We start from the raw sequence: 24,906 nt of genomic DNA on the forward strand, positions 1-24,906 counted from the left end.
TAAAGCATCCACATTTATGATACTGATTAGTGCCCAGGCGAGCATGTTTGTTGGGGATCCTCCGATCATACATTAGCCTAAGCACTAATTAGTGCCCAGGCGAGAGGTCGCTGTTAGAGAGTTGGGAGGCAGTGACAGGCCACTTCTCCATGTTGCTTGTGGAGGAAAAAGGGCAGAGCAGAGCAGGTCTGGTCTGGCCATCAGACGGAGGAGGGGACTGGGGGACTGCCGAGAATGAGATCCAGTGGGTTGCTTCGCTTCTTGTTCTCAGCTCAGGTCCACCCATGTTACGGACATCTCTTGTGCTCAAAATTATTGGCATAGAACACCCATCATCATGCACGAACGAAAGGTCTTCTGATTCGTTATTGGGAGGGAGCTCTAATCCGCGTCCTAATCTGTCCACCTGTACATCGTACCACGCACTAACCTAACCTGGATATCCTTGTTGGCATGCAGTGATGGGATAGCAACGGCTGCAATGACAGACGAGGGATGGCCGATGCCTTGTTAATTAGACAGGCATACTGCCTGCCTGTCTACCTACCAAGCCTCTCCTGCAGTTGGGGCAGCTTGTCAACTTGCTGTATTGTATCATGGCCACAAGTCATCGCAGGTTTTTATATATAGAGAAACAAAGGTGAAGTAGAGCTAGAACCTTGTGCTTCCAGCAGTGAAATGAAATGCTAACAGAAACCGAGGCTTGTAGTTAGTTAGCAGATCCAGCCTAACTTTAGGTGGGATGTTGTATCCGCTACTACTGCTAGTTGAGAGAAGTGGGGTGGGGTTCTCTTCGTCTCTATGCTGCCTACCAGAGAATCATACATTCGTCTCAAACACCTGCACAGTTTACTAAAGACATGGCTTAGCTGGCCATATTCTCTGTTTCTTTATTTTCAAACAAAGGTCCCCCTTGATTTTTCCTTTCTTTTGTAGGATAAACTTCTCTCGGGGCATGTTTAGGAGCAAGGAGAACGGAGGAGGAGGGGCTAAAATAGAGGATTTTAGCCATTCATTCCCCTAAACAAGCCCTTGATATTCTTTTTGTGTGTGGATATTTTTCGTGTTCCAAACAAAACATTAACATAATAAAAGCAAGGCATGGCGATGAGCCAGCCAGCAAGCAGTACATATTTCAGTGCCCTGAAAGGTCGATATCATACGGCATGACAAAACAAGCACGGTGGTAACTATATTTAGGTTTCATGAAGGTGATGGTGCATGCACTGCACCATCAACGCCGATCGTTCTTGCCCCCCCCCCCCATCATAATCATATGTCAGGGGAATCGTGGCCATGGACTTGAGGGGGAGATAGAAAGGACAGGGCACCGCATTAGCAGCTCGACTCGAAGCCTTGGAGAGAGGGGGAAAACTGACGACAACGATTGGGGTTAGCTGAGTGGATCTAATCCCAGCTTTTGGCTACATAACTGGGCTTAGCACGAGGACAGGGAGGGTTCACCACCTAATTAGTTTCTGCTCAAAACGTTATGTTTCTTGATAGAAGGGTTAAAGTAGCACTCAGATTAATTGTTCATGGCCGAGTTCCTATTTAGTAACTTATGCAAATTATTAGCTGTGTAGAAACCAGTGAGCAAAATGAAAACCTCATTGGTAAACACTACATCGCGTCTAAAATTAGGCCCCATAAAACAGGGAGACACACTAACCAGGCTGCACACAAGTGTTGCACTTTGTTCCAAGATATTCTAAACAAAAAAACACCAAGTGAACTAAAATGATTTGACAAGAACAAAAGAGATACTATGCTTGGAAAGAATGTGGTACCTAGCCAACTGTGCTGCATCCGCTCCATGAAGTGGCACGTGGACCTCGACGCCATTGGAGCGAAGCAAGGAGCCAGAGAAGGCGCACCACTCCTTGCGCCCCCTGTGGGCTCCATCTACGGTGAGGCGGCCCTCGCCTCTCCTGGCCATTCATCTGTTTCCGACCAAGGTTGACAACAAACATTAGTCACTACCGGGACACAGATTGGTCTTTTCGTGTGATTTTAGAAAAAAAAGGTATAATTGAAAAGTATCTAAAATCACAAGAGATGATGTATGTATAATTATAGTCATTAGATATGTGTTTATTTTTTGTTCTTTTCTTATGAACCAAGATCAAAGTTAACACAGAATGTGTATATATCAGAAACGGAAAATGAATCTAGTTTAGTTTGTGCAGGATGATGGAGTAGTTCGGTATGTTGTATTGGTAGGGGATTGATGATCGACTGACCTGTCGGAAAATCAGGCACGCCTATCTCGGAGCAGCATGACAGGAAGTCTGATGGCAATGCCGAAGAGGTTGCGATAGGTGAGGAGCGCCAAGGTTTGCTGAATGGACTACAATTCCAATTACGGGGTAACAATAAAAAACATACACACCCGTTGCGACCTAAAGAATGGTCGGTTGGGTGGGGAGGGGGAGGATTGTACCTTGCTGTTGCGCTGGAACGAGTAGCGTAGCTCATGGTCGATCAACTCCTCGTCGAAGTCATCGATGGCGAGCTCAAGATCCTGGCGGCGACCGTGGGGCACACTCATGGTGGCGGTCTCACCAAGGTTGTGGCCTTGCAGGTGACGCTCACCTTCCCCTCGTGGCTCGGCCAGGCAGCCTCGTCGTCCTCCCTCGCTCTCCTCCTCCACCACCCACCTCAGAGTTCTGCAAGAATCAAAATTAGGATCGGACTACTGTATCTGATAATACTGAATTCAAACAAGAAAACTCACATGTCCAGCCCAAAACGCTTTCTCCTTCCCCAATCATAATCAACAGTTCAACACCAACTCCCACGCAAATCAACACGAACCCCAACCTCCATTTCGTTCCCCATCCCAAATCAACACCAATGCCCCATATTTGTTCCACTCCTTTTGAGAGTGCAAGGGCTTTGTTCCTAGGCTAGAGAGGGAGAAGGTTGCAGCAACGATTCGTGTATCCCACTCAGCAAACAACCGAACCCCAGATTCATGTATCCCAGTTAACAACCGTCAGGGGAAATGTAATAAGGATATGGGGCAGCCATGGCACTACCTCTCGCAGCTGCTCGTCGGTGAGCGCACCCTCGAAGGCTTCCTCCTCTTCTACCGCCACCGTCGATGCTCACCCCTCCACACGTCGCGGACCCCCGATAGGCTAGATCGGCGGAGATCTCGAGCGGGAGGGGGATGGGGGCTAGATTCCTGTGCGGGTGTGGGAGCGGGGGGCACGGCGGGGGGGTCCACGAGTTTGACCTCGAACCTCTTGGCTCGCGGCGGGGTGGGAATCACGCCGAGCGCCGGCTGTCTCCCGTGGCCACCATCACCGCCTGCGTGCTTGCGCTAGAGCTAGCTAGGGTTGCAGAAACGGGAAAAGTATGTGCGAAATCTCACCTCGGTCTTCTGCTCCTCGAGTTTCTGCTGCTCGATCTGGGTGGCGAGCTCCTCCGCGGTATGCGTCGTCATTGTTTCGGTGTCGTGGGAGGGGATATGAGGGCAGAGGGACGGCGACGGCGATCGTGGGAGCGGAACGGGGGCTCTTTGCTTGCGCCGGACGGTTGCGAGCTGGCGGCGGAAGACAGGGTGGGAGAGGCTGCGTCGGGTATGGGCAGGATCGGACGGCTACGATCGCAGAACAGTAAAACGGACAGTCGAGATTACAGAATGGCAGAACGGCAGAACGGCAGAACGGCAGACTACCCTTGCACTCTTAATAAGTAGTAGAGATATGTGGGAAAAAGGAAAACATGGAGAATAGAACTCCATGTTTCTACCATACAAGAAAAACAAGACATGTGATGTGAGCTATACACATGTTCAAGTAATTTAGCTATCCTTGCAAAAAAGAAACAAAGCAAAACTACAATAGTTTTTTTGCTGCATAAATGTGTGTTATTCAGAATTAAACTACTGAACCCGCATGTTGATCATCAATAATTCGGCAGTGCTACAATACGATGGGATGAAAGAACATCCATGCTGCTTGTAATATAAGACAAGCAAATAATGAAAACCACCGAAAAACACACCATTTGCCTCACAATAATGTGGAAATTGCATAATGCTACTTACCCATGTAGTCTGACTCCTCATTGTGCTGTTGTACATCATGATCACTCCTACATGGTAAACTTCCTTCGAGATTATGGTTATTATTATGTTCTGCCAGTACCTCAACCTTCAAAACACTATAAGGCCACTTGTTCAGTTGAAAACCAAATGATTTTGCACCTAAGTAAACTAAATTTTGCTTACTTGTAGTACACGCACACATGGATGCTTGTATATATGTTTGTCATATGAAACAAAAAACATCCCAAGTAAATTTCAAGAACTGTAGACTGTTCTCATATAATATCTCCACAGCTGCTCAAAAAATGACACTCTTGAAAAGCTGGGAGCAAAGCAACCAGTATAAAATTTGAGCTTTTAAACTCCCAGTGCTGTCACACAACACTCTTGAAATAACTATAAGCTAACGATAACCACTTTTATAGCCAAATTCAACTTTGTTTATATGAAATTTACAGTTTATGGAGAAAGAGTGAAACAAAAGGAGCTACATATCACTCTAGTAACTGCAGCAAGAAAAACACTTACTTTAGCTTCAATTTGTCCACTAAAGCAATAGCAATACAGTGCCCAGATAACAGTAGAAAACCAATGCCATATGCGGAGATGGACCTGCACTATGAGAAGTCATAAATTGGGAAAAAGTTAGCATGGAAACCAATAGGTGCAGTACGTGTAATGCAGAATTTTCATGTTGCTATCTGTTGTGACCATACTTTAATACTAATTCCAGCATCAAGTACCTTCTGCAATTGCTCCTATGAAATGACCATTTTTAGAACATTATTGATGTGAACTTCAGAAGCCTTGTGCAGTAGAAGTTTGTCAGCTCTCCTGAAGGATCAGCATGCTATTCTGGTTCACGTTCAGGCCCTGTGATGTTGCACGCCACCATCAATTCATCATCACCATTGTCAAGATCGCCAACGATAGACACGTCTAGAGGAATTAACTCAACATCACAATGCGCGTTTAATGGATGACAGAGGAACAAGAAATGATTGATGGGTTTCTCACCCTTAGCAGGGAGATGCAGTTGCCGGGGTTGGAGCCATTGGGAATGCGTGACACCTCTTGAACCTGATTGTCATGTGATAACAATCTCTGAACAAGATTGATTATCTGAACACATAAAATCTTTGTGTATAGTTGGGCAAAGTGATTTTTCAGTTGAATCTTCCGTAAGTGTTATGCTTAGTCGATCCATTTAACATATGCAATGTAAAGAATCAGAAGGGTAGCAGCTCAAGTGATTCTTTTTTGTTCGTCATCTGCAAAAACCTGATACTGATAGTCTCAACTCTCAAGTCAACAAACTCGGGCGTATCTACTTTATTCAAAGATACTGCTGAGTGACCGACCTGCTCACTATGGCCCTGAGGAAAGTAGACGACCGGCTCCCAACCACAGGCAGGGACACAAGGGGCCCTGCGCATGCATGCCATAGCTCTGAGTTCAGACACCTTTGTTCCCCTGCAAAATGCCAAGCACACATGAGTGGAACAGGAAGCCACCAGAAAGCAGATTTGAATTACGCGCGAAATCAGGATCCTAATCGAGCCTGTCGTCGTACCAATCAGTCGGATTCTTCGAGGGCGCCAGGTTTCAGACCGAATTGAGCAGTCCTGTACAGAAATCGTGCACTGATTGGGGATCTAGCGCTGCAGGGGAGCGGGGGAAGGGGAAGCGGCGGGCGAACCTGACATGGCGTGCGCGTCGTCTCCTCTCGTCAGCTATCCACAGGGGCACCTAGAGGAAGAATGCATTCCTCGATTGTGTCGCGCTCGAGTCGCGTAAGTGGAGCGCAGGGGTGGGATAGGGGGAATCTGTTGACCCAGGGGGAGGAGGTCGTGGGGAGAGCGGTTGCTTGCCATCCCTGCAGCACAGGCTTCGGCGGCGGGGCGGTCGGCGCTGAAGACGTCGCCGCGGAGGCAGAGGTGGACGGGAATGAGGCCACCAAGAAGGATGCGGATGCGCGGAGGTGGGCACGGGAGGCAGGGCGGCGGCGGCTTGCACAGAGGGGGCGGGAGGCAGGGCACCGACGGTTGTGGAAGGAGGAGTGAAAGCTAGGTCGCTCACGCGGACAGGGGTCGACCGAGGGGCGAGGGGGGCGACGCACGCCGTGTGCATCGGACGATGAAGACAGAGGCGTGGACATGACAGACGGTGGAGATTGATCGATGGCAGAACGGCAGAACAAAGGAGGCAGACTACTATTAGAGTCTTAATAAGTAGTAAAGATTCATTGCATTCAATAGATTGTAATCTCGCTGACGGAGAGTACGTCATCATTCCAGAGCAAGGAGTTGCTCAGGAGGTAGTCCAGGAGCCAGCACCAGAGCCTGCCATCGAGGATCTGCCTGTCCCATCTTTTGAAGGCAAGCCCCGGTTTTATGCATAACCATTATTATATACTATTTTACTGCACTTATTGTTTGTAGGCTTGTACTGTGCACTTAAGTATAGGAGTTAACTGAAACCTTAGTTGCATGAACCCAGGATTCCTTTTGAGATGGATACTAGTATGCTAGGTCGAGTAGCTGCTTCGCTAATTAGGGATCTCGGTAGAAGTCGAGTGATTTTCTAACACTTGCGCGAGGTCAGGAATTGGTTGTATCCATTTTATATTAGAATGATGATGGTCTGCGGACAACGATCCATGGGGATGCGCTGTCTACGAGATGAGAAATTGGAATAAGGATTAACGTGTGGATACCTGTGTCAAGCGTTTGAACGTACTAAACACATATCGGGAAATATGGTAAACGATAAGCCTAGTACCTGATTGAACCTGCCCGCAGACTTTACTCCTCACTGGACCTGAGACGGAGTCTCCCATGTCGGATTATGGTGGGTACAAGTGCGGTCGTTGCACGGTGGCAGCCGGGGACAATTGGAGCATTGTACGCCAAGGTCGCGAGCCCTATTGTGTTGCCAGGGAATCGATGGGGAAGGTTGATGTGTGTGGGGACGGAGTGCCCCTACATGTCATATGTTTAGGTTTACCTTGCAAGGTTTAAAACTCAATTCGAATCGTCTGCTTCTCGTAACTAATGAGACTGCTTGATCCATTGTACTGCATTGAGTAATAAGTGGAAATGAGATGACTGGCAAAAGATGTTGATTGATAAAATGTTTGATACCATGTGTGAATAGCTAGGTACTCATCTAGTTTAAAAGGATCATACTAAAACTTGAAAAGCTAAAAATTTGAGTTTAGACTCAGCTAGTGCTTTTGGCAAACCAGACCCCTCAGCCAAACAGCTGCATGTCTAGAGGTAGAGGAGTAGACTCCTCACACCGGGTAAGTCTAGCTGAGTATTAGTATACTCAGCCTTGCTTGTGGCATAATTTTTATAGGTTCTCTGGAGGATATGGTTGCAGGAGTGACTTGGCCGTCTACCTTGCCACCGGATTGGACAGTCGAGCGGGACCCTACCTCAGCAGGAGAGGAGCATAAGGAGTGATGGGCCAGGCTTCCCCATCCTCCCTTTTATTTATCGTTAGTTGATTTTCCGCTGCATCTCAAACAATGACTACTACTTTTGCAAAACTCCGATTTTGTTGTAATAACCTTAAGCACTTCTTTAAATTATGGTTTTATGCTTTATTGTATTTGCTCTGTGCCTCACCTTCGAGTGAGTATGTGGTACTTGATCCTATTAGTGGCCTAGTCGGACTAGATCCGAGGGACTAACGGTTTATTCCAATTTAAGTGTGGTCTAGCCTCTAAGGCGGGACTTGGGCACTTAAGTTGGAATAATTCGGGCGGTTCCACCACAGTCCTCCTCTTGAGGTGGCTCATCCTCTTGTTCTTCATCTTCATTGTCTTGAGCCTGATCCTCATCTTGAGTTGGTGGAGATGCTTGATTGGAAGATGACAGTTAGATCTTATGCTTGTCTAGGCTCTTCGGATTCCTTAGGACACACATCCCCAATGGACATGCGTCACACCCGGTTTTAGAAGGTAAACCGAATGCAAACCATGTACGTGCCAGGATCAGTAATTCACGTACACAGCGATTACATAAATGACTCATCATAACACAATGCTTCGAATTACAATAAAGAGTAAGTAATAATATTACAGACTAGAGCCATTTACATAATATAAATCAAAGTACAGAGAATAGAAATGTAGCCAACGTAAACAACCCACCACATGCAGCTGACTAGGGAAGGTCGCTAGCCTAATCCTCGAACTCGTCGAAGTCCTAGAACTCCTGGAGATCCGCCTTGACACCTTCTTCTTTACCTGAGCATAGATTGCACCAAAGGCAACCTGGTGTTTTGTGAAAGCAAGGGTGAGTACACATCAACGTACTCAGCAAATGTCTCGTTTGGCTGTAGTGGACTAGCTTTATGTGGGGTTAAGTCAAGCAGTTGTTTTTAGTTGGTTAGATTATTATTACTAGTAGAGAGAGCTAGATTTTAGAATTAACCCAAGTTGTTAACCCAAAAGTACCCTTTCCAAACAGAAAGAATACCACTTACCATTACCATAGTCATAAACATCATCCTCATCACCACATGTAAACCAACCATCTCTGATCAAAGTATCTCTATTCAATGGAGCTCCCTTGGCCGCTCATAACTGCGAGCACGGCTGATATATCAGTTTCATAACACTCTGCAGAGGTTGCGCACTTTACCCACAAGTCGTGATTCCCTCTTGCCTCGGGCCGATCAAACCCTTAAACACTACCAAGGTGAATAGGCAGGGTTCCACTACGTAGCTTTTACAAAGATTTCCTGGGGCTGTAGTCGCCCGTTAGGTTTCCTAAATGCACCGCACTCCTCCGTAAGGGGCAAACCAACCTTGGCAGAGCGAGCCGCATACACCGAGCCCCAATAACGACACGACGGCGAAGCGAACTGCACCCCAGTTCCTCTAATTATTCAGCTAAGGGCGTCCCATTCCACCCTCATGGTTGCGCTGTTTTCCCGGGCGGTCATCCAATGAACTAGTCCTTACGGAGAGGCACTCGAAAAATAGCTCGAGTCCCCTTAATTGTCACAGAACCATCATCATAATCAAAAGGGAAAACAGCGTATCATAGATAATCTCATCATGTTCATTGATTAATGTGAGGCGCTAGCATAAAGTTAAACCAAGATAACCCAACTGAAATAGGTAAACAAGGACAAGATAAACAAAAGCTAGTCAATCCTTAGGTATAAACTGTGTAAATGCGGGGGGTGAATTATAAGAATGAGTAGGACATATATGGGTCGAGGGACACTTCACCAACCGACTGCTGCTCAGGGTCTGCACCTGCAACTCCTTCAGACTCCACCGACTGACTGTTATCTATACGAGTTTCAAACATACATTCCAAAAATTTAATACAAAAGAACAGTACACCAAACAATAGAATATAGTAAATAAACAGACGTTCGACGCAGGGCTCACACCTACGACTAAGCGAGGAAGGGAAAGTAACGGTCGAGGCTACGGCCGATGAGCGATCACGTCACACGATTATAAATTAAAATACTCGTCTAAACAGAACGGTATTAATTTAGCCATCGCGTTTAGCATAGGGTAAAGTCATGTTCCATGTTTAATTATTATGAACAGATAAAGGTGAGAGCACCTAGAGGGGGGTGAATAGGTGATCCTGTAAAAACTTAAAACTTAACACCACAAACTTGATCAAGAGTTAGAAACAATGGAATCAAGTGAGTAGATAGGAGAGCTCTTGTGAAACACAATAGACACAGTAAGGACAAGCACAAGAGACACGAGGATTTATCCCGTGGTTCGGCCAAGTACAAAACTTGCCTACTCCACGTTGTGGCGTCCCAACGGACGAGAGTTGCACTCAACTCCTCTCAAGTGATCCAATGATCAACTTGAATACCACGGTGTTCTTCTTTACTTTACTCTTTTCCCGTTTGCGAGGAATCTCCACAACTTGGAGTCTCTCGCCCTTACAATAAGAATCAATATGAAGCTCAAGAGTAAGGGAGGGAAGCAACACACTCAAAGCCATAGCAAATACGCACACACAAGACCAAAACTTGAGCTCAAGACAATATCTCGAGGTTCTCACTAGAACGGAGCTCAAATCACTAAGAATGTCGAACAAGTGCGCAAGAATGAAGTGTGAGTGATCAACAATGCTCAAGGAATGCTTGGTGTACTCCTCCATGCGCCTAGGGGTCCCTTTTATAGCCCCAAGGCAGCTTGGAGCCGTTGAGAGCATTTCAAGAAGGCAATTCTTGCCTTCTGTCGCCTGGCGCACCGGACAGTCCGGTGCACCACCGGACACTGTCCGGTGCGGATTTCTTTCCTTCTTTGGCGAAGCCGACCGTTGGCGCTTTGGTGCCATTGGCGCACCGGACACTGTCTGGTGCACACCAGACAGTCCGGTGCCCCCTCTGACCGTTGGCTCTTGCCACGCGTCGCGCGCGGATTACGCGGCCGACCGTTGGCCGGGCCGACTGTTGGCTAACCGGACAGTCTGGTGCACCACCAGACAGTCCGGTGATTTATAGTCGTTCGCCGTTAATTGCTTCCCGAGAGCAGCCAGTTGACAGACGCCGGCCTAGCGCACCGGACAGTCCGGTGCACCCAGACCGAGCTGTCTTTGGCTGAACAAAGCCATCTCTTTTCCAACTTGATTTCTCCTGTTTCCAGTACTTAGGCACAATTCATTAGTCTCCAAAACAATGTACTAAGTCTTAGGAACATACCTTTTTACTTGATTTGCACTTTGTCCATCACTTTGCATAGATTAACATAAGTCCACTTGTGTTGGCACTCAATCACCAAAATACTTAGAAATGGCCCAAGGGCACATTTCCCTTTCAATCTCCCCCTTTTTGGTGATTTATGCCAACACAATAAAAAGCAACCAAAGGAAGTGCAACAACAATACAAATGAGAACTCAAAATTGTTTTGATTCAAATTTGGCATATATGGATCATTCTTTGCCACCACTGGATTTGTTTTTGCAAATCAAACTCAATTTCCTATCTCTAAGTCAAACACACTTGTTGAAACATAAAGAGAGATATTCCAAGAGAAATTGATCAAAGATTCAAAAAACTCCCCCTTTTTCCCATAATCAACCATTCTCCCCATAAGAGGCCAACTTTTGACAAAAGAGACAATAAGAGATTTTTGACAAACCAAAAGCTCTATTCTACTATTTTCAAAATTCACAAGTGGTAGCTGATCCATTTGTTGCTTTGGCCTTATTTTCTCCCCCTTTGGCATCAAGCACCAAAACGGGATCAATCTTGGCCCTTTAACCCTATTGCCTCACCAAAATCTTCAACTAAGAGTAAAAAGGCAATAAGAGTACATAGATGAACTTGGAGTGAGTTACTCTCTCATCGGAGTGCAGTGGAAGTCTTGCATGGTCCAAGTCTACCTTTTCCCTTTCAAACCTCCTTTGAGACTAAATTAAGCAAACTCAAGCACACAGTTAGTCTCAAAAGGTCAAGTTGTAGCACATCTCCCCCTTAATATGTGCATCACTTGCAAATGGACTTGTGAGGTCCGGGGAGTGCTTGTACAACTTGAGCACCATAAACAACAAAATGCATTAAGGAACATGATCAAGGCATAAAACACATGTATGCTATAAATCAATCCAGGTTCCGCGAATCTAAGACATTTAGCTCACTACGCAACCTGCAAAAGGTCGACTCATCTAGAGGCTTGGTAAAGATATCGGCTAGCTGGTTCTCGGTGCTAACATAAAACACTTCGATATCTCTCTTTTGCTGGTGATCTCTCAAAAAGTGATGTCGGATGTCGATGTGCTTTGTGCGACTGTGCTCAACAGGATTATCCGCCATGCGGATAGCACTCTCATTATCACATAGGAGTGGGACTTTGCTCAGATTGTAGCCAAAGTCCCTGAGGGTTTGCCTCATCCAAAGTAGTTGCGCGCAACACTGTCCTGCGGCAACATACTCGGCCTCAGCGGTGGATAAGGCAACGGAGGTTTGTTTCTTAGAACTCCACGACACCAGGGACCTTCCTAAGAATTGACACGTCCCTGATGTACTCTTCTTATCGACCTTACATCCAGCATAGTCGGAGTCTGAATATCCTATCAAGTCAAAGGTAGACCCTTTGGATACGAGATCCCGAAGCAAGGCGTAGCGACTAAATATCTAAGAATTCGCTTCACAGCCACTAAGTGACATTCTCGTGGATCGGATTGAAATCTAGCACACATGCATACGCTAAGCATAATATCCGGTCTACTAGCACATAAATAAAGTAAAGACCCTATCATTGACCGGTATGCCTTTTGATCAACGGACTTACCTCCTTTGTTGAGGTCGGTGTGTCCGTCGGTTCCAATTGGAGTCTTTGCGGGCTTGGCGTCCTTCATCCCAAACCGCTTGATCAAGTCTTGCGTGTACTTCGTTTGGGAGATGAAGGTCCCATCCTTGAGTTGCTTCACTTGGAACCTAAGGAAATAGCTTAACTCGCCCATCATCGACATCTCAAACTTTTGAGTCATCACCCTGCTAAACTCTTCACAAGACTTTTGGTTAGTAGAACCAAATATTATGTCGTCGACATAAATTTGGCACACAAATAAATCGCCATCACATGTCTTAGTGAAAAGAGTTGGATCGGCTTTCCCAACCTTGAAAGCATTAGCAATTAAAAAGTCTCTAAGGCATTCATACCATGCTCTTGGGGCTTGCTTAAGTCCATAGAGCGCCTTAGAGAGCTTACACACGTGGTCGGGGTACTGTTCATCCTCAAAGCCAGGGGGTTGCTCCACGTACACCTCCTCCTTGATTGGCCGGTTGAGGAAAGCGCTCTTCACATCCATTTGGAACAACCTGAAAGAATGGTGAGTAGCATAGGCTAACAATATGCGAATTGACTCTAGCCTAGCCACAGGAGCAAAAGTCTCCTCAAAGTCCAAACCTGCGACTTGGGCATAACCTTTTGCCACAAGTCGTGCCTTGTTCCTTGTCACCACCCCGTGCTCGTCTTGTTTGTTGCGGAACACCCACTTGGTTCCCACAACATTTTGCTTGGGATGAGGCACCAGTGTCCAAACTTCATTTCTCTTGAAGTTGTTGAGCTCCTCTTGCATGGCCAACACCCAGTCCGGATCTAGCAAGACCTCTTCTACCCTAAAAGGCTCAATAGAAGAGACAAAAGAGTAATGCTCACAAAAATTAACTAATCTAGAACGAGTAGTTACCCCCTTGCTTATGTCACCCAATATTTGGTTGACAGGATGATTCCTTTGAATCATCGCTCGAACTTGGGTTGGAGGTGCCGGTTGTGCTTCTTCCTCCATTAAGGGATGACCTTGTGCTCCCCCTTGATCACACGCCTCCTCTTGATGAACCTGTTCATCTTCTTGAGTTGGGGGTTGCACCGTTGTCGAGGAAGAAGGTTGATCTTGCTCCTTTTGTTCCAGTGGCCTCACATCTCCAATCGCCATGGTGTGCATTGCGGCCGTTGGAACGTCTTCTTCATCTACATCATCAAGATCAACAACTTGCTCTCTTGGAGAGCCATTAGTCTCATCAAATACAACGTCACTAGAGACTTCAACCAAACCTGATGATTTGTTGAAGACCCTATACGCCTTTGTATTTGAGTCATAACCTAACAAAAACCCTTCTACAGCTTTGGGAGCAAACTTAGAATTTCTACCTTTTTTCACTAGAATATAACATTTGCTCCCAAATACACGAAAGTAAGACACATTGGGTTTGTTACCGGTTAGTAGCTCATATGAAGTCTTCTTGAGGAGGCGATGGAGGTAGACCCGGTTTATGGCGTGGCAAGTCGTGCTCACGGCTTCCGTCTAAAACCGTTTGGGTGTCTTGAATTCACCAAGCATCGTCCTCGCCATGTCTAGTAGCGTCCTGTTCTTCCTCTCTACCACACTATTTTGTTGTGGTGTGTAGGGAGCGGAGAACTCGTGCTTGATTCCTTCCTCCTCAAGATACTCCTCCACTTGAAGGTTCTTGAACTCGGACCCATTGTCGCTCCTTATCTTCTTCACTTTGAGCTCAAACTCATTTTGAGCTCTCCTTAGGAAGCGCTTGAGGGTCTCTTGGGTTTCAGATTTATCCTGCAAAAAGAATACCCAAGTGAAGCGGGAAAAATCATCAACTATAACAAGACCATACTTACTTCCTCCTATGCTTAGATAGGTGACGGGTCCGAAGAGGTCCATATGAAGTAACTCCAGGGGTCTTGATGTTGTCATCACATTTTTGGCATGATGAGAGCTTCCCACCTGTTTACCTGCTTGACAAGCTGCACAAGGTCTATCTTTTTCGAAAGTTACATTAGTTAGACCTATCACGTGTTCTCCCTTTAGAAGCTTGTGAAGGTTCTTCATCCCCACATGTGCTAAACGGCGATGCCACAGCCAGCTCATGCTAGTCTTAGCAATTAAGCATGCATCTAGACCGGCCTCCTCTTTTGCAAAATCAACTAAATAAAGTTTGTCGTCTAGCACACCCTTAAAAGCTAATGAACCATCACTTCTTCTAAAGACAGACACATCTAAATTTGTGAATAAACAGTTATATCCCATATTACAAAGTTGACTCACAGACAGCAAATTATATCCAAGCGACTCAACTAAGAACACATTAGAAATAGAGTGCTCGGATGAGATAGCAATTTTTCCTAACCCTTTCACCTTGCCTTGGTTCCCATCATCGAATATGATTGAATCTTGGGAATCCTTGTTCTTGACGTAGGAAGAGAACATCCTCTTTTCCCCCGTCATGTGGTTTGTGCAACCGCTGTCGATAATCCAGCTTGAGCCCCCGGATGCATAAACCTGCAAGGCAAATTTAGGCTTGGGTCTTAGGTACCCAACTCATGTTGGGTCCTACAAGGTTAGTTACAATAGTCTTAGGGACCCAAATGCAAGTCTTGTCTCCCTTACATTTGGCCCCTAATTTCCTAGCAATTACCTTCTTATCCTTTTTACAAATAGCAAAGGAAGCATTGCAAGCATAATAAATTGTAGAAGGTTCCTTCATTACTTTCCTAGGAACATGAATGATATTTTTTCTAGGCATATGATGAACAACATTTTTCCTAGTCACATTTCTTTCATGCATAATAGAAGAACTAGAAGCAATCATGGCATGAGAATCAAAAGCATCATAACTTCTATAAACATTCCTAGAATGTCTCCTATCATGATACATGAAAGCATGGTTCTTTTGAGCATTACTAGCCATAGGGGCCTTTCCTTTCTCCTTGGCGGAGATGGAAGCCTTATGGCTTGTTAAGTTCTTGACTTCCCTCTTGAAGCCAAGACCATCCTTAATTGAGGGGTGTCTACCAATCGTGTAGGCATCCCTTGCAAATTTTAGTTTGTCAAATTCATTCTTGCTAGTCTTAAGTTGGGCATTAAGACTAGCCACTTCATCATTCAATTTAGAAATTGAAACTAGGTGTTCACTACAAGCATCAACATTAAAATCTTTACACCTATTGCAAACTACAACATGTTCTACACAAGATGTTGATTTATTAGCTATTTTTAATTTAGCACTCAAATCATCATTTATGCTCTTTAAGCTAGAAATAGAGTCATGACATGTAGACAATTCACAAGAGAGCATTTCAATCCTCTTTATTTCTAAAGCAAGGGATTTTTGTGCCTCTACAAACTTATCATGTTCTTCATACAAAAGATCCTCTTGTTTTTCTAATAACCTATTTTTATCATTCAAGGCATCAATTAATTCATTAATCTTATCAACCTTAGTTCTATCTAGGCCCTTGAATAAACATGAATAGTCTATTTCATCATCGCTAGATTCTTCATCACTTGAGGAAGCGTAAGTACTAGTATCACGAGTGCTTACCTTCTTTTCCCTTGCCATGAGGCAGGTGTGATGCTCGTTGGGGAAGAGGGCCAACTTGTTGAAGGCGGTGGCGGCGAGTCCTTCATTGTCGGAGTCGGACGACGAACAATCCAAGTCCCACTCCTTTCCAAGGTGTGCCTCGCCCTTAGCCTTCTTGTATGCCTTCTTATTTTCCCTCTTGTTCCCTTGTTCCTGGTCACTATCATTATCGGGACAGTTAGCGATAAAATGACCAATCTTACCACATTTGAAGCATGAGCGCTTCCCCTTCGTCTTGGTCTTGTTTGGATGCTCCTTGCGACCCCTTAGCGCTGTCTTGAAACGCTTAATGGTGAGGGCCATCTCTTCCTCATTGAGTCCCGTAGCCTCAACTTGTGCCACCTTGCTAGGTAGCACTTCCTTGCTCCTCGTTGCTTTGAGAGCAACAGTTTGAGGCTCGTGGATTGGGCCGTTCAACGCGTCGTCAATGTATCTTGCCTCCTTGATCATCATCCGTCCGCTTACGAACTTTCCAAGTATCTCCTCGGGCGTCATCTTGGTGTACCTAGGATTCTCACGAATATTGTTCACAAGATGCGGATCAAGGACAGTAAAAGACCTTAGCATTAGGCGGACGACGTCGTGGTCCGTCCATCGCGTGCTTCCATAGCTCCTTATTTTGTTGACGAGGGTCTTGAGCCGGTTGTACATTTGGGTTGGCTCCTCGCCCCTGATCATTGCGAATCTCCCAAGTTCGCCCTCCACCAACTCCATCTTGGTGAGCATGGTGACGTCGTTCCCCTCATGTGAGATTTTGAGGGTGTCCCAAATCTGCTTGGCGTTATCCAAGCCGCTCACTTTATGGTATTCATCCCTGCACAATGAAGCTAGAAGAACAGTAGTAGCTTGTGCATTTTTGTGAATTTGCTCATTAATGAACATGGGACTATCCGTACTATCAAAGTGCATTCCATTTTCTACTATCTCCCATATACTTGGATGGAGAGAGAACAAGTGGCTACGCATTTTGTGACTCCAAAATCCGTAGTCCTCTCCATCAAAGTGGGGAGGTTTACCGAGGGGAATGGAAAGCAAGTGAGCATTGGAACTTTGCGGAATACGAGAATAATCAAAGGAAAAGTTTGAATTAACCGTCTTCTTTTTCTCGTAGTCGTTGTCGTCGTCCTTTTGGGAAGAGGAAGATTCGTCGCTGTCGTAGTAGACTATCTCCTTGATGCGCCTTGTCTTCTTCTTCCTCCCGTCTTTTCTTTTGTGGCCCGAGCCTGAGTAAGTAGGCTTGTCATCCTTTGGATCATTGACGAAGGATTCCTTATCCTTATCATTGACCACCATCCCCTTGCCCTTAGGATCCATCTCTTCGGGCGATTAGTCCCTTTCTTGAAGAGAACGACTCTGATACCAATTGAGAGCACCTAGAGGGGGGGTGAATAGGTGATCCTGTAAAAACTTAAAACTTAACACCACAAACTTGATCAAGAGTTAGAAACAATGGAATCAAGTGAGTAGATAGGAGAGCTCTTGTGAAACACAATAGACACAGTAAGGACAAGCACAAGAGACACGAGGATTTATCCCATGGTTCGGCCAAGTACAAAACTTGCCTACTCCATGTTGTGGCGTCCCAACGGACGAGAGTTGCACTCAACTCCTCTCAAGTGATCCAATGATCAACTTGAATACCACGGTGTTCTTCTTTACTTTACTCTTTTCCCGTTTGCGAGAAATCTCCACAACTTGGAGTCTCTCGCCCTTACAATAAGAATCAATATGAAGCTCAAGAGTAAGGGAGGGAAGCAACACACTCAAAGCCACGGCAAATACGCACACACAAGACCAAAACTTGAGCTCAAGACAATATCTCGAGGTTCTCACTAGAACGGAGCTCAAATCACTAAGAATGTCGAACAAGTGCGCAAGAATGAAGTGTGAGTGATCAATAATGCTCAAGGAATGCTTGGTGTACTCCTCCATGTGCCTAGGGATCCCTTTTATAGCCCCAAGGCAGCTAGGAGCCGTTGAGAGCATTTCAAGAAGGCAATTCTTGCCTTCTGTCGCCTGGCGCACCGGACAGTCCGGTGCGGATTTCTTTCCTTCTTTGGCGAAGCCGTCCGTTGGCGCTTTGGAGCCATTGGCGCACTGGACACTGTCCGGTGCACACCGGACAGTCTGGTGCCCCCTCTGACCGTTGGCTCTTGCCACGCATCGCACACGGATTACGTGGCCGACCGTTGGCCGGGCCGACTGTTGGCTCACCGGACAGTCCGGTGCACCACCGGACAGTCCGGTGATTTATAGTCGTTCGCCGTTAATTGCTTCCCGAGAGCAGCCAGTTGACAGACGCCGGCCTGGCGCACCGGACGATGTCCGGTGCCCCACCGGACAGTCCGGTGCACCCAGACCGAGCTGTCTTTGGCTGAACAAAGCCATCTCTTTTCCAACTTGATTTCTCCTGTTTCCAGCACTTAGGCATAATTCATTAGTCTCCAAAACAATGTACTAAGTCTTAGGAACATACCTTTTTACTTGATTTGCACTTTGTCCATCACTTTGCATAGATTAACATAAGTCCACTTGTGTTGGCACTCAATCACCAAAATACTTAGAAATGGCCCAAGGGCACATTTCCCTTTCAAAAGGTAAATTAAAATGATTGTCGCGCGGTGAAACGCGCGACACAACACTTAAATTGAATTAAGAAATAAACGACTCGTCGCGCGACGGAGCACGCCACGAGACATTTGCATTAATTATAAAGAGACGTTAAGCGTCGCACGACGAAACGCACGACGGCATACACCATCTAAACTGAATTTAAAACGAAACGTCGCGCGACTCGACGCGCGACGCCACACATTAAATAATCTGAAATTAGGATCAATCGTCGCGCGACGAAGCGCACGATGCAACACGTTAATAGAATCTGAAATCAACTAATTCGCCGCGCGATGCAGCACGTTCATTAAACTAAATTTTAAAACTAATTAAGCCGAGATTCGATCGCCACGCGCGCTAGGGCTGCGTGCGCGGGAATGCGCTGGCAAGCCGCGAGGGGTCGCGCTGCCAGGGGCCAGGGGCCACGCCGGGGGGAGGGGAAAGCGAGCTGGGCCGACGAAAAAAAGAAAGGGAGCTAGGCCCTTTTATTTATTTATTTCTTTTCTTTTTCTCTGTTTCTTTTGTTTCTATTCTCTCTAATCATAGTTATACACAGAAAGAGCTACAAATTAAATGAATCCGCAACAAGTTTCTCCATCAAACAAAAACATATGCTCCAGCATGATGCATCAATCGAAGCTTCCTTAGAATTTTATTTTACTAGGCTTATGCCTATATACATAACAAAATAACTCTACAATATTCAGAAAAATGAAAAGGAAAAGCAAGGAAAAGAGAGGGTAACACCTGAATTTGGTGTGTATTAGAAAAGAAATTTTATACCGCCAAATTCAGGGTGTTACAAATCTAACCCCCTTAACAGGAATCTCGCCCTCGAGATTCAAGAAGAGGCTAGCAAGAAAATGAGATTGGTTCATTAGTTTTTCATAGCTTATTTTGACTCAGCTTTGACGCTGGAAACTTTAACTTGTGGATTGGTTGATTTGACTTCAAATGCTTGAGACCGATCAATGCAATTCTTGAGGATCTCTTGGACTTGTGGGCTAGGACCCACACACATTTCCGATGCGCCAGTTTGATCTTGTTGGTTGATGTTGATCGCATTGTCTTCATTGGGGTTAGCGGCTAACCCCCTTAACAGGAGCATTGATACACACTTGATGAAGATGCTACCAACTTTGATCTTGTCTGATTAAGAGAGGTTGTAGGATGCCAACTGGATAGGTGCCAAAGGAAAGGCTACAGATAGAAAAGGTAAGCATAGATGGATTAAAGAGAGAAAAGGGAGGGCACCCAGCTACCAAACTCTATCCGGCTGTTTGGTTTCCTGTATTTGAGCGTGCAAGGCCCATGAGGTGCAGCATCTCAATGGCCCGTTTTGTTTGGATACCTGGATACAGTTTTGGACCAGGCTCTGTGCATGCAAATCACCGGTCTCAGCCTGGCTCGGTGAAAACGGACGAAATTCGCGTTCGTCGGGAGCCTGGCTGTGCTCATTCACCGCACTGGCTCACAGCCGTCACTCGCGCATCCGCTCGAGCGGGCGAACCCCCCGCTAGGGTTTGCTGTCAATGCCCTCGCTCATCGCCGTCACTCGCCGCTCTCCCTCTCCGATCTCCACTCGCCCTCGAGCTCTCCCTCTCTCCCTCAAGCTCCCCCTCCGCTGTTGAGGCTTCTCCTTCCAGGTGGAGGTTTCGCTCGAGCGGGCGAACCCCCCTGCTAGGGTTTGCTGTCAACGCCCTCGCTCAGCGTCGTCACTCGCCGCTCTCCCTCTCCGATCTCCACTCACCCTCGAGCTCTCCCTCGAGCTCTCCCTCCGCTGTTGAGGCTTCTCCTTCCAGGTTTCGTCAAAAGGTAAGGAGGTTTGAGTACCATCTCTTGCCCTCTCCCTCCGTTGTTGAGCTCGTCTTCTAGATCTGATAATCTTGAGTACCATCTCTTGCCCTCTTCCCCTGTCACGATTTCTTCATCTAGATCTAAGAATCTTGAGTACTAATTTTAGGGTTGAGTACCATCTCTTGTGGTTGTGTACATCCTGGTTTTCCCTTGCCACGATGTTCTCTAGATCTTGCTGCTTGTCCGTTTGCTGCGTTGTTACAGTAGGTTGAGTACCATCTCTTGTGGTTGTGTACCATCTCTTGATGTGATTGGCGTTTGAAACGGATTGTGCCTGCCTGCCTGCCCTGCTAAGATCTTGTTCAGCATTTTAAAACTGCCATGTGCAAGCTCCAAGCTGCTAGCTATCACTGATTATTTTTGTCATACCTATTGTTCCATGACTCTGATTGATGTATTTTGCCATTGGTGAACCAGTGGTTTGTGAGATTTGAACTGAAGGAAACACACACCTCTGTTTGACTATTGCTACAACCACTGGCTTAGATGTTAGTTTGTGCTATGCGCCCGCATCCGCAACAGCTCAAAATAAAATTCAACTCAAAATAAGATTTTTATACTGTATTTGCTTTATAAAATTCATGTTAGACACTTCATGGTCTATTCTGTTAATTGGAGCTTAATATTACCTTGTCACTGTCTATTCTGTTAATTGGAGCTTAATGTTACCTTGTCACTGTCTATTCTGTTATTTTAAGCTAAATATGAGCATAATGTTACATATTTAAGCTGTCTATTCTGTTACATACTGTTACATACTGTCTATCTGTTACATATTGTCTATTCTGTCTATTCTGTTATTTGGAGCTTAATGTTACCTTTGTCACTGTCTATTCTATTATTTTAAGTTGAATGTTACCTTGTCATTGTTATTTCTATTATTTTGAGCTGAATGCTACCTTGAATGTCTAAGATGGGTGAACTATTGTTGCAACTTGCTGTTCTCATACTTGTTTAAGTCTCTGAGCTATCAATTATTGGTATGTGATGATTCAATGCCTCTGGGTGGCGCATCTCTTGTATGTCGCAGCCGTGGCTCGTGTAAAAATTTGTTATCATATATTTGCAACTGGCACATCACTATGATAAAAATGTTATTTTCTGAGCTATAGATCAATGTTCTATGATGCTAGTGTGCCTATGAGCTATAGATCAATGTTCTATGAAATTCCTTTTTAGCAACTAGCACAGTACATGTGAGCCAACTTAGACCTCTAATCTCCTTTTCTATTTTATTACTCTAGCAATGGATCCTACTATTGCACGTCGGCGGCTAATTGCAAAGGCCGTGGTACTTGTAGCAGTTATGTCAGCCTGGTTGGATGCATGGTTGAGGTACCGACTGCATGCTAGGAGGTCTATCACTTATGGCCCAATGCACCAAAGAGACCAAGAGAGACAAAACAACCTGAGGTTTATTTATGAATCCACTGATGCTGAGTGTGTTGACTTACTTAGGATGAGAAGAGCCCCTTTTATGCAGTTGTGTGACCTTTTTCGCACTAGGCAACTATTGAGAGATAGTATTCATAGCTCAGTAGAGGAGCAGGTTGCCATGTTTTTACATGTGGTAGGTCATAACCAAAGGTTTAGAGTTGTACACATGACCTTTAGAAGGTCTATTGAGACCATCAGCAGATACTTCAGGGAAGTATTGTATGCTGTTGGTGAACTGAGAAATGAAATGATCTTGCCACCTTCAACTGCTACACCAACCAAAATTAGAGATAGCCACAGATGGTACCCCTATTTCAAGGTCAGCCATCCAAACACACCACTACTAATCCCTTCCTTTTCATGTGTAGGGTTTGTAGTAACAAATGTTTGCCCTAATGTGTAGGACTGTATTGGTGCCATTGATGGCACTCATGTGCTAGCAAGAGTTCCTAGAAATCAGAGAGTTGCCTTCCTTGGCAGGAAACGCACCACAACACAGAACATCTTAGTTGTTGTAGACTTTGATCTAAGGTTTACATATGTTCTTGCTGGCTGGGAGGGATCAGCACATGATGCCCTTATCCTTGCTGATGCCCTTGAGAGAGAAGATGGTCTAAAAGTGCCCCAAGGTAAAAAATTAGTATTGGTCTACATAATACACACTCCCTTGGTATTCCCTAATATATGATCTATGATGTTAGGTAACTTTTACCTTGTGGATGCTGGTTATGCTGTCAGGCCTGGGTTTTTACCCCCTTACCGTGCCACACGGTACCACTTGAGTGAATATGGGGGGGAGGAATCCACAGAACCCAAAAGAGCTCTTCAACCTTAGACATTCATCACTAAGGGTGACAATAGAGAGGGCCTTCGGTGCTTTGAAGAACAGATTCAAAATATTATACAACAAACCTTTCCATCCATACAAGACACAACTAAAGCTAGTCCTAGCTTGTTGTATCCTCCACAACTGGATTCTTCGTCATGGGAATGATGAACATGTTCCACTAGAAGACACATGGGCTGCAAATCAACTTCATGAGGGAGCTCCCCTTGACCTTGTCATGGACAATGCTGCCTGGTCTGCTACCAGGGAAAATTGGGCTCAACAGATGTGGCAAAATAGGGGATAGTGGTCATTATGTACTGTGCTAAGTTGCTCAACAGATGTGGCAAAATTGAGAACATTGTCTATTAGCAATGATGAACTATATATAGTTATGAACATTATGTGCTAAGTTGCTCATAAATTTGTAAGAACTGGTTCCATGCTGAGAACATTGTCTATTAGCAATGATGAACTATCTATAGTTTTGAACTCACTTTCTTTGTGTGATGTGCCCAGTTGCTAATGATGACATTACTTACATCCTGATACCATTGTTGACTAGCAATGATGATTACTGCTACTTCTACTTCTACTTTCCTATGCTGACATTACTGCTACTTCTACTTCTACTTTCCTATGCTGACATTACTTCTACTTCTACTTCTACTTTCCTATGCTGACATTACTGCTACTTCTACTTTCCTATGCTGACATTACTTCTACTTCTACTTTCCTATGCTGACATTACTTTCCTATGCTGAGAATATCTATCTGTATTCCCCCTAATCTTTTACTTGTTCCAGCAATGGCTGACATGGTCTCTGGGGTTGCTAGCCAGGGGGCTAGGCCTGCTCTTAGGTGGAGTGCCACAATGTCTGGGTTTGTTCTACGCCGATTTGTTGACTTGATAGGTACTGGGGTTAGGACTGACAAGGGTTTTAAGGAAATCCACCTTAACTCTGTTGCTAAAAATGTCTCCGAGTTCTGTGGCCAAGAAGTAACAGGCCAGCAAGTGTACAATCACCTTCGTAAGTGGAGGTCTAGGTGGGTCAAAGTTTGCAAACTAAAGGACATTAGTGGCGCTCTTTGGGATGAGGATACCTTTGTCATAAGCTTAGAAGAGGGTCATTATGCTGCTTACATCAAGGTTAGGACCAACACCTTCCATTTCTCTAATTTGGTCTAACTTGAAATTGCTAACTTGAGCTGCTAACTCAATAGGATCACCCAAAAGATGCTGATTACCTCAATAGGCCCATAGAGAACTATATGGCTATGCAAATCATTTTTGGAAGTGGGGTTGCCACTGGTAGGTTTGCAATGGGTTCAAATGAGCCTTTGGGCAAGCCAAGTGACATTGTTGACATCTTAGATGATGGCATTGAAGTGACCTCAGAGTTTGTTGATGCTTCCAATCTAACTGGCAAGGGAAAGACTGTTGATAAGGGTACCCCTAGTGACTCCATTGATACCAAGCCTATGTCCAACTTAGGGAAGAGAAAGAGGTACATGACTGATGAAGATGTTGTCGTGTTCAATGGGATGAAAGAGGTTGTATCTGATGTTGCTGCTGCTGTCCGTGAAAGCATCCATGCTGAAGCAGCACCTGGGATCTACAATGCTGTAATCAACTGTCCTGGGTTCTCTAGGGAGGCTCTCATGTATGCCCTAAACCACATGATGGAGCACAAGGCCACCTCCCTAGTGTTCCTGGACATGACTCCTGATGATCGTGACCTATGGCTCAAGACTTTTCTAGCCAAGCACTACCACAACTGATGTATCCCTGAGTGCAGCGATGTCTGTCTAGAACAATGATGTATCCCTGAGTTCTATGGGTCTATGGGTTTAGGGCATCTATACTGTTTAAGAACAGATTTAGTCCACTTGCTCTATTCCATCTATACTAGATGCTACTTAAGAACAATGATGTATCCCTGAGTTCAATGGGTTTCCCTGTTTAAGAACAGATATGCTACAGTTTATCTGATGTGTCTCTCCTTTATCCTGATTAAGAACAGATTTGGTACTTGAGAACAATGATGTTTCCCTGAGTCCTATGGATTTCCCTGTTTGAGGACTGATATGCTACACTTGATCTGATGTGTGTGTCCTTTATGCCAATGATGATAACAAAAGTGAATATTAAGCCTACTCAGTTAGCCAGCCACTAATAACAGTCATTTATGTTGTTTTGTTGTTTTTGGTGTTTAAGAACAGATACGCTACACT

At 45.3% G+C, this 24,906-nt stretch overlaps 1 protein-coding gene across 1 annotated transcript; it reads left to right on the forward strand.

The window, feature by feature from the left end:
* The first annotated feature begins 23,479 nt into the window (after window positions 1-23,479).
* Window positions 23,480-24,453, forward strand: LOC111589319 (uncharacterized). Its single transcript, XM_023300148.1, has 2 exons — window positions 23,480-23,821; window positions 23,896-24,453. The coding sequence occupies exons 1-2, from the start codon at window positions 23,480-23,482 to the stop codon at window positions 24,451-24,453; spliced, it is 900 nt and encodes a 299-aa protein (XP_023155916.1).
* The last annotated feature ends 453 nt before the right edge of the window (window positions 24,454-24,906 follow it).

The sequence above is a fragment of the Zea mays genome, chromosome 5 (assembly GCF_902167145.1).
Source record: "Zea mays cultivar B73 chromosome 5, Zm-B73-REFERENCE-NAM-5.0, whole genome shotgun sequence".
Lineage (NCBI taxonomy): Eukaryota > Viridiplantae > Streptophyta > Magnoliopsida > Poales > Poaceae > Zea > Zea mays.

Bases quoted from the DNA above. Each gene is read 5' to 3' on its own strand.
- LOC111589319 (XM_023300148.1), top strand. From the start codon at position 23,480: ATGGCTGACATGGTCTCTGGGGTTGCTAGCCAGGGGGCTAGGCCTGCT. The intron at 23,822-23,895 runs GTTAGGACCAAC...CTAACTCAATAG, and splicing joins ATTATGCTGCTTACATCAAG to GATCACCCAAAAGATGCTGA.